At 36.9% G+C, this 10,041-nt stretch overlaps 2 protein-coding genes across 2 annotated transcripts; one reads left to right on the top strand and one right to left on the bottom strand.

The window, feature by feature from the left end:
• The first annotated feature begins 316 nt into the window (after window positions 1-316).
• On the top strand, window positions 317-2,432 carry LOC18054337 (zinc finger protein hangover). Its single transcript, XM_006451965.2, has 2 exons — window positions 317-1,567; window positions 1,893-2,432. The coding sequence occupies exons 1-2, from the start codon at window positions 1,028-1,030 to the stop codon at window positions 2,145-2,147; spliced, it is 795 nt and encodes a 264-aa protein (XP_006452028.1). The 5' UTR covers window positions 317-1,027; the 3' UTR covers window positions 2,148-2,432.
• A 1,912-nt stretch (window positions 2,433-4,344) lies between these two features.
• Window positions 4,345-8,623, bottom strand: LOC18054335 (universal stress protein PHOS34). Its single transcript, XM_006451962.2, has 3 exons — window positions 7,683-8,623; window positions 4,939-4,986; window positions 4,345-4,725 (listed from the first exon to the last, which is right to left on the bottom strand). Exons 1-2 carry the CDS (start codon window positions 8,371-8,373, stop codon window positions 4,979-4,981), a joined length of 699 nt encoding a protein of 232 aa, XP_006452025.1. The 5' UTR covers window positions 8,374-8,623; the 3' UTR covers window positions 4,345-4,725; window positions 4,939-4,978.
• Between the last annotated feature and the right edge of the window lie 1,418 nt (window positions 8,624-10,041).

Raw genomic sequence — 10,041 nt, 5'->3', positions numbered from 1 at the left:
TCGCAAAAAGAGGGCGAGCCAGCAGCTTTAGCAAAGGCATGTACAAGAGTGGGTTGCGGGACCCACATGACACGATAGAATAATTTTACGGAGAAGGCCCAGGTTGCTGTCACATGGGCTCTAGCCCAGTGTGGACAGAAATTGTCCACGTCGGACGGGTGGGGAATCTGCCGTCCCCTACGGCTACAGTGACACGTCATCACCCGATCCCCATGAAATATCTGGGGAGACTAGTACTAGTAGCGCTGTAATTAACTACTAATTGCTGCTTAACACGCAATGTATTTTCTCCCTCTCCATATCTCCATAACTGAATGCCCACGTGGTGGCGCTTTAGCTGATCCAGTAGTATTTGCATAACTAAAGGAACTGACATATATCCGCTGGTGCTAAGCCTTACTTGCCCAACTCAAATAGCCTCACTAATCTTCCGCCACGTCAGAATATTGCAGTCGGTCGGAGAATCTTTATGGTTTATTTCGGCAGTTATGAAGGCCGTAACGCACGTAATAAAACCCAATTAAGATTTTTTTTTAATCTTTTCCACAGTCCGTACATGACCAAATTACCCTCAGAATGGGGTTGTAATACCACCAGTGAGCCCATTATCTTATGTTTTCTGAAGTAAAGACATAAGTTTTTCGTTTATGTCAAATACATCCTCCATGGCTTACCAAATGACTAAAAGACCCCCCAAGTACTGATGATTGACCGCTTAACAGTAGAGATATTTCAGTCATTTCAGAGGGATTTCTGTTAGGGATCTATTGGATACAAATAGGTAAACTCTGACCTTATTTGTGAAATTGTAAAAAGTCAGGACGAATATACGTTATTACCCCTTAAATTTTTAACGAATTAAACGCGAAAAATCAGGGTTGCCTTCCTCAAAATCGCTACAAATGATCTCGTTCGTTTTCTCACATTCTCTCTCTTCGAACTGAAAGAAGTGATAGAAAGTACAAAAACAGAGAGAGCGAAAATACGAAAAAAGGATATAAAAAAAAAAGAAAAAATAAAAGGAAAGATGAGGAAGTGTGAGCTGTGTGAATGCCCGGCAAGAATGTACTGCGAATCGGACCAGGCGAGCTTATGCTGGGACTGCGACGAGAAAGTACACTGTGCGAATTTTCTGGTCGCCAAGCACTTACGCTGCCTTCTTTGTCACGTCTGTCAGTCACTCACGCCGTGGAAAGCCTCCGGCCCGAAGCTGGGCCCCACAGTTTCCGTGTGCGACGCGTGCGTTGCCGCCGCTCGCTGTGGAGTCAATGATGACGATAAGGCTGTCGTTCGACGAGGAAGTCAGAGTGAAAGAATCAGCGGCCATGACGAGACTGATGATGATGATGATTACGAAGACGAAGACGACGATGACGATGACGATGAGGATCCTGATGAGGAAGAAGAAGAGGAGGATGACGAGAATCAAGTGGTGCCGTGGTCGGGGGACGATTCACAATCGCCGCCGCAGCCGCCGCCGCCGCCGGTGTCCAGTTCCTGTAGTAGTATTAGTGAAGAAGACTTTTCGTTGAAACGGATGCGTGATTTTGGTGATCTTTTTTCTGATGTGAGCCTCTATTTAGTTTTTTTTTCCTTTTAATTTTCTTTTTTCAATTTTGTTTTCAATGCTCTGCTTGTTTTTTTTTTCTTTTTTCCTCTTTCTTCTGTATAACTTCTTGCATAGAATTGTGGGCGGATCTGGCAGGATGTGATTTTTTTTTTTAAAAAAAAAAAAGTTTAATAAACATTTTTCTGTGAATTAAGAAATTAGATGAAAGTATATAGACGAACTGTTTTGACTGTTGAACGAAGAGTAGTAAGACTCAAATTCTTTTATTTATTTTATATTCTTACATCTAACCTTATGAATATTCTTTTTCAAATGAATGCAGGACGAAATCGGGTGCTCTTCGCGACCAGTCACAAATGAGGAAGCCGCCGCTTCAATGAGCTCATATAGGCCATTGAAACAGCCAAGACCAACGATATCTGATTGTGACCGAGATCACGGTCAATCAGTCTCCAGATCAACGGCTATTATTAGCTCCCTCCGGGGACTCCAAAATCAGACGATGACAGACCAGGGTGACGCCGCCGCTGCAATTACTGGGATCTGTCGATTGAGCAGAGATCATCAGACCCGTTGAATTGATTTCACTCCCCCACTAACCTTTTATTAATTTTGAGCTAGTTCTTTGTTTTCACTGATCAATATTTACACCAATACCTTAGTAGTATTATTATTTTTATTATTATTAGTTAGCATTGTTCTCATGTGGTCATTTTGGATTTTGGTTCATTGCATGGTCATTGATTGGTATACTCTTGTCACATGAATTTGAACTTTCTTTGTAACTTGGTTTATTGATTGATGATTGTAACTTTGTTCCATTCTTTAATATGTATATGGGATTGGACTTTGGAGTCTCTAATAGGTGTCCATAATGTTTTCTGCTATTAGAGATGTTAGAGGGCATGAATTCGAGTTCTATACGACTCATAATTTTTATGAATTAGGGTGGAGTGGGAACGGATTTCTGATATCGAAAGAGTGTAGCAGTTTCCAAAAATGAAAATGATTGAACAAGTTGATTTCGTTTTGGGGAAGAAAGTAAGAAATGAATTGAGAAAACTCCGAGGGAATGTTGAAGTCAACTTATTCTCGCCCAAAACATTCGAATGAAAGGAAGGCAAGGTAGGTCCAAAATACGACTCAACTTGATAACTGAAACGTGGGAGAGCGTGTGCATCTTCTTTCACGTTGCAAAATTTATGACCATCCAAATCTAAAGAAGTCGATGTGGTGGTTTTCTAAAGTTAAAAGGGTGGCTTTCCAAAGTGTGTGGCTCAAAAAACACGTTATGATTGACTTGGGACGAGTGGAAGAGTCTAGAATCTGGATATAAGCATAAGCTGCTGCAATCTTTGAATTTTCAAACGTCTGTGATCGGATGGAATTTAAATTTAACCTAAGCCAATGAATGTGACTTGGTGTCTGTTGCTATAATAAAAATTTGTTTTGGGGGGGTGTTCTAAAACGTTTTCAAATTTTTTATTGGGTATGAAAATGAAAGGGATTTAATAATAATGTTTGGTTTGGGTATAGATATAACTGTTAATGCTTGCATTTGGTGAATGTTTTAGTTATATGATTGTTTATTTAGTCGATGAAAATGATGAAAATTATCTTCAGATATGGTTAAACAACTTAACGAGTGTTGATTTTCTTTTTTTTAAAAAAAAGAAGGGTCAATTCACTAAAATATTATTGTAGGGTAACTTAATAGTAACGCAATTTCAGCCAATGACCTCACTCCCCTCTTTTTCATTTTTGTCTTTGTGGGGTTTTAACGAAATCAAATGGAACTTAGTATGGCCTTAATAATAACACAAAATGTTGTAGTTTTAAGTCATTGTGTTATGATTTGTAGTTAGCGTTGGAGTATTTTTCTTTACTTATATATCTTAAATATTCTTGTTATTTCTTGTAAAATATTATATGTTGAAAAATCTTATGTCAAAAAAGAGACGACCGAGCCACACATATAAATTTTTTCAAAGGATCCTATTGCCAGAGCCTCGCATGAGATTTTAAATTGAATCTTAAAAAGTAAAATTCAATGTCGCTGATTAAAATTTATTATAACCGAGTTGGATTGATTATATCAGAGTTGTAAAATTTCTCTAATATCCTTTTGAACTTTGGCGCCGTGGTGATATTGTTTTGATTATTAGGAATTTGCGGCGAATAACTACTTTATTTTATTTTATTTTATTATTTTATTGTTAAGTATCTCCTAACTAAGCTGACTCTCAGATTATTGCAAGTATAGCCTGATGTAACTCTGTATTTATGTGCGATGTATACTAATTTCAAAAAAAGAAAATAATTGGAAAAAAATAATTATAGGTTAAAAAAGAATCTGTGGACCGAAAATTCTGTTTCCAAGTTCAGCTCAAATCATCCGAGCATCCAAAAGACAATCTACTTAGAGATCTTGCTGTCAACTTCCGAATATCATCTTCCCTTGGCCTTAAGAACTTCAAGGTTGACACGTTATTTTGAAATCTTTAAAGGTATCGTCAATAAGAATTTTGGTGATTCTTTAACTGAAAAACTTGGCAGGCATCAGATTCCTGATAAAGAATAAAGCACACAACTCATTGTTGCTTAGGTCAAGTTTTACAGCAGATTGATCAGGTCAAGTTTTACAGTATCCACCGCCACACAACTCATTATAATCTTCATTGCAGCAGATCGCTCAGGTCAAGTTTTACAGTATCCACCGCCACACAAATCAGCTTAAGTTTTACAGAAACTCTTTAACGGTTTCGGCACCATTCTAATATGAAATTTTGGCAGCAAATTCAAGTGCCCATCAATCCATTGAACTTAATTGCCAGAATTTATAAACCAACATGTTAAAAGAAGAAAAATAAGACTTGCAACTAGCTAAACGCAATCATTGTCCTAGAAATGATGCGTATATCACAATGCAGTCAAAGGCATTAAAGAAAATTAAAAGCCTCATCCACAATACAACACCAACAATTCTTCCCAAAATAGTTCACAAATGAGAAAAGATGTTGCGAGAGATAAAGAAGAGGCCGATGGAAGAACCCTAACATCTCGTAGATTCACAAGCTTCCATCATCATGAACACCTCATTCATTCCTCTCCGTGTGATCAGCTCACCCAGAAGAATAGACGCTTTCCTAAATTACCTAAACAAAAGTAAATAAAAATCCAACATTTAAGGTATTATGTTGGAGAACTAGAAGCAATGGGGAGAACTTTATGTGTGAATATTAACTCAGATTATACAAACTGACCAACAATTTAAAACCCATTTTCAGGATATGAGACGTGCATTATCTAAATGATGTGAAGAATTTAAATACATAGAAATATGTATGTTCCAACTGGAAGCTACATACCTACTACACAAAGTATCATGTAATGGCCTCAATTACTAGCTTAAGCATCTGCAATGAAAGAAAAGATAATCAGTACTTACAATACAGCATCGAATATAAATCTCAGACACCAAACTATAGTGTATCAACTACCCAGATTGCAGTTTTACAAATACTTTATTGAATAAAATACAACCCCATGCTCAGAAGAAATCAGTAATAGAGACAATTTAAAATTAAGAATAAAAAACTAGCAGCCATGCTTTGATTTCAGGTCCCAACAAATTTCACACTTTCAATACAGTTTTACAGAAGCACAAAGGCAGTAGCAGGAACGCTGGGAGAATAGAGAAAATTCATGTCAATAGTTCTGCCAATTCAATACATGATGGAATAGCAATGACTCCATAAGTTTTCATATTTACTCAGGACAAAAACGTACTGAAACAACATAAAGATGATATGGTAACCTCTCAGTTCTAACATGAGTATGAATTCTTCAAATAATGCAACCAATTCTAGCGGGAATATATCAAATATAAAGCTTTTTGAAGTAAGAGAATTTCATTATTTGATGGCAGAATACATAAAAAGTTCTGTTCTACATTATCATAAAAACATGCTCTCCTTTTGATAAGAGTAGTATCCCATCAATGTCCCAGATGTCATTGAGGCATTAAGGAACCCCTAGTAAACCAGATCAAAGTTTTGATAAAGTTTAACCAACAAAAATGTATCAAAGCACAGTAAGGTACTATTGAAATGTGGTAATCTAGGCATATTAGAGACCATCCATCAGATGATACTATTTAGATAAGCAACAGAAGCCAACGAAAAGTCAGTAACAGCGATTACTACCCATTGAAGGAAATGGGAGAATTAGAAGGCCCAATCGACAAATTCAAAGGCATTCAACAGAATCAACCCAAAAATAAAATAAACTGCATCATGTCTACAATTGGAGCAGAAAGCTCCTATTTAAAGATAGAATCCAGCAATATCCAAAATATAATGCTAAGTGGAGATGCTTTCAACGCAATCCAGAACACATTCTGCTTCCAAACAGTCAAAATTGAAGCAGATGAAATAAAAATGCATATAAACAAAAGTCTTAGAAAGGGATGAATATTGTCTTAGTTTATACTTGATTCTTGTGTTAGTTTCGTCTTGATTGTGATTCTTTAAATATCTTGCGCACTTATATCGAATCTTTCATAATTTTGACTTGAGATTTGAGATTGATACAGCCTAAGTTGAGAGTTTTAGATTGAGTAAATGACTGTTTGCCTCGATTCTACAGTACTTAAGTTTACCCAGGCACTATAGTCAGAAATAGCTACCTATAACCCTTAAGAGTGAAGCTATCCTTGAGTAATTTGAGCCTATGTACCACCAGTATGTAGAGGATAATCTACCATGAGAAGAAGGCTACCTTAAGAGGTAGAGTGAAAGCTCCTGACTATGAAAAAAAAAATGAAAAGAAAAGAAAAAGCATGTGCTTCAAGAAAAATCAAAAGAAAATGTTAATTTATGCCTGGAAACAAAAAAAAAAAAAGAGATCAAGATGATGAGGTTAGTTTGACCTACTCTATTTATTATTCGAGACAAAGGCTGTTGATATTAAAAATTTTGAGAATGAGTTTTGAATGAATTGATTCACACACAACACATGAATCCAATATGAGATGAGGCTGACTATTCAATTAAAAGTTAGAACTTTGCCAATATTTTTAATTTTCTTTGAGCTATATCCTTTATGCAATCTTTGAGGCATTTTTTTTATGATGTTTGTGGGTATCATTGCTGGAAACCCTCACGAGACTATAACTCGTCCACTAGAGCCGCCTAGGGGTTTAAAGGCTTGTTGCATACGCTAAATGCAATCGCGATCACCTGCGAAAGTGGTTTAGTTAAAATTTTCTTTTCGTAGTTTTTATTTTAGTTTTTGCTCGAGGGCTAGCAAAATGTTAAGTTTGGGGGTATTTGATGTGCTCATAATTTATCTATTATTTTAATGCTTCCATAACTTAATTTTATGTTAAATTATATTTTATCATCCAACGTGTACAAGTTGAATCTGAAATATTACCCATGTAATATTCAGCAAGCTTCTAAAGTATTCAAACTTACTAACTACAACTGTTGCTTATAGCGATCAGCAAGGTCTACTAAGCCGTTCCAATGTGCATTTTTCTCCCCAATAAAATACAACTCGCAGTCCACCACACAGCAGCCAAAAAATTTAACATCAAGCAACAATAACACAGATACTAATGTACAATTCAAACGAAAAAACCTCCAATGGTAATGTAATTAGAACTGCCCCTCTAATGAGCTTTCTCACCAATCATACAAAGTTCCCAGTCCAATAACTCTAATCCACTTAGAAGATGACAAAAAGACCTTAAAATTAATTTCATGTGATTGGTTAAAACTTCAAAGGAAATGCACGTTTCATTCAACAACAAGACCTTAATTATCACAAAATCCTTATGCAAACAAATCAACACAAACAGGTTCCAGAAGCATACTCCATATACATAGGGCATGATCTTGCATAATTCAATACATGAATAACTAAAGCAACAATCACCAAAAGGGGATAACAAAAGCATCAACTTTCAAACTTAACTTCACCAACAAGTATCAAGACACCCAATGGCCATAATCAAGACATCAAACAAATAACAGACAAACAAGAACCCAATTAAAAAAAAAAAATCTACTATCTTGAACAAAATTCAGAAAGAAAAGAAAGAAAAAACCTTTAAGTTTCCGGTCAACGTGATCATCCTCGTCGTCCTTCTCCGGCTCCTTAACTTTGACGAGCGGCTCGCCATCGTCTTTATCATCGGGATACCTGACCACAACGACAGGACAAACGCAATGATGCACGCAATAGTCACTGACACTCCCCAATTTGCCGTCACTCCCTCTCTTCTCAGCACCAAAACCCCTGCTCCCCATGATCACAGCGCTCAAACTCAGCCTCTCAATCTCCAAACAGAGCCTCTCCCTCATATCATGGTCCTTCACGATGTGTATCTTGTACGGAAATCCAGCCTCCTTCAACGGCCTCGCCAGATCAGCGGCTTTGGTGGCGGTGAACGTGTCGAAATCGTCCTCCAGCTGTTTCTGGTGCTCTATGTTGGAGGCGTTTTCGCTGTTGATCTGTTGTTGCGGGAGCGGGCCCCAGTCGGCGCCGAAGAGGACGGAAGTGGGGGACACGTGGACGAGGATGACGGCGTCGCCGGGGCGAAGGTAGTGGTGGACGGCCCAGCGGACGGCGAAGGCGGACTCGTCGGAGAGGTCGACGGCAACCCCGATCTTGCGGCGGGCGAGGGAGGTGGGCGTTGGGGTGGCGGCGGGAGTGGTGGTGTTGGCGGAGGGGTTGTGGATCTTGATGGTGGGGAGGTGGGGGTGGTCGGAATCAGGTTGGGTTTGCTGAGGGTTCATTGTTTTTCTGTTCAGTGTCTTCAAACAGAGATTGAAGTGACGATGAGGAAAAGAATCGCGATTGTCTTGGAGAAATGACACGAAAGAGTAGCGAATAAGGAAACCAGCGTTAGTGGGATTTATGAAAGGCCATGGACTCCCTGATTGATTTGATAAAATTTCCCTTTTTTTTTTTTAATTTTGTTTCTGTAGAAAAAGAGAGAGAGAATATTATTATGTCGTGTTGGGTCACATTTGGATGGGGCTGTGGGCTTTAGACTTTGGTTGGATTAGGTTACAGATGAACCCACTATACAAAGTCAACGTCAATGATGGGTCTGCATTTTGCATATTTTCAAAGAAATTAGAAGTTTCTCTTCTAGAATAGATCGTAAATACCATGTTGGTCGTGAAATAAGTAAATAATGTCGGTTTGTGTTTTTTTTTTTTAATTTCAAAAAACTAATATTTAAATAGTAGTTATATTAAGTCTAATTACATGTCACAAATGCAATAATTAGTTGTATTTCCTCTTATACACCATAAACTTTCTCCTCTCATTCACACTAGTCGACTATCGTACCGTACCCTCTTCTTTGTCTTTTGTGCTCAATGAAATTGAATAATTGTTAGCAGCACATAAGTTAAAAATAGTGTATGGTGCAATTGTTGCACCATACCTGGACCTCGTTCACCTTAAAAATGTTTTTGTATATAAAACTAGGATGCAAAATTTTTATCTACAAGACATTTCATTTTGCTCACAATAATATACATTACGCCCATTTTTACAGTACATCGATTGGGATATCGTATCCGATCCATAGATGTGCTAAGGTTCATAAATTACAAGGTTATGTATGTATGTATGTATGTATAATATTGTATGGGTGTCTCCACTCTATTCTATTTTATTTTTGGAAAATTTACAAAAATAACCTTAAAATTTTTATAATTTTTTAATTTAACCCACCTAATTTTTTTCTATCATAACTAGCTAAACATCCTATTTTTGGACTAAACTGCCCTCACCACTCTCATCAAATTTACAAGGGTATGCCACTTGAAAATTTCCAACACAATTAAATGCTCTCAACCCTCAACAACTTAACAAACCTTCATCACTCTCAACAAATTTCATCACTCTCAATAATATCAACAAATTCTATCAAAAAAGCATTGCGTAATTGAAGATATATTCATCAATTGGAGAGCTTCTTAAGGTTAGTTTATACTCTTACACAATATAAACCTTTAATCTATTGATTTTATCAACTAAGTTCAAAATTAAAGTGGGTTTTGTTGCAAATGTTGTTATTTTTCATTAATTAAACAATATGATTTGTTAAAGTACTTAGTTTGAGTTGAGAAATGAAGATAAATCATTGAAAATACTAAAAAATCGAGCAAAAAACGAAACCTAGAACAGTGAGACAAGCAATAGGACAAGTATTTGTCTCACATAAACAACTGCGTTTATGTACGACATGCACCTATCCCACTGCCTGTTGCACATAACTTAGTGAGACAGACACATGTCCTACTTTCATTTACATAAATGTAGTGCATATTATGGAGTGAATAGTATAGATGAAATGGAGTATATGATTTTGAATTTGATTTGTCTCGTCGTAAGTTTCGAAACGATATATTATGCGCCTAAAACAGAAACATGTAGCTCAAATTATG

The sequence above is a fragment of the Citrus clementina genome, unplaced genomic scaffold (assembly GCF_000493195.1).
Source record: "Citrus clementina cultivar Clemenules unplaced genomic scaffold, Citrus_clementina_v1.0 scaffold_1, whole genome shotgun sequence".
Lineage (NCBI taxonomy): Eukaryota > Viridiplantae > Streptophyta > Magnoliopsida > Sapindales > Rutaceae > Citrus > Citrus x clementina.
The sequence above is the reverse complement of the archived record's forward strand: the minus strand, read 5'-3'. Positions and strand labels throughout refer to the sequence as shown.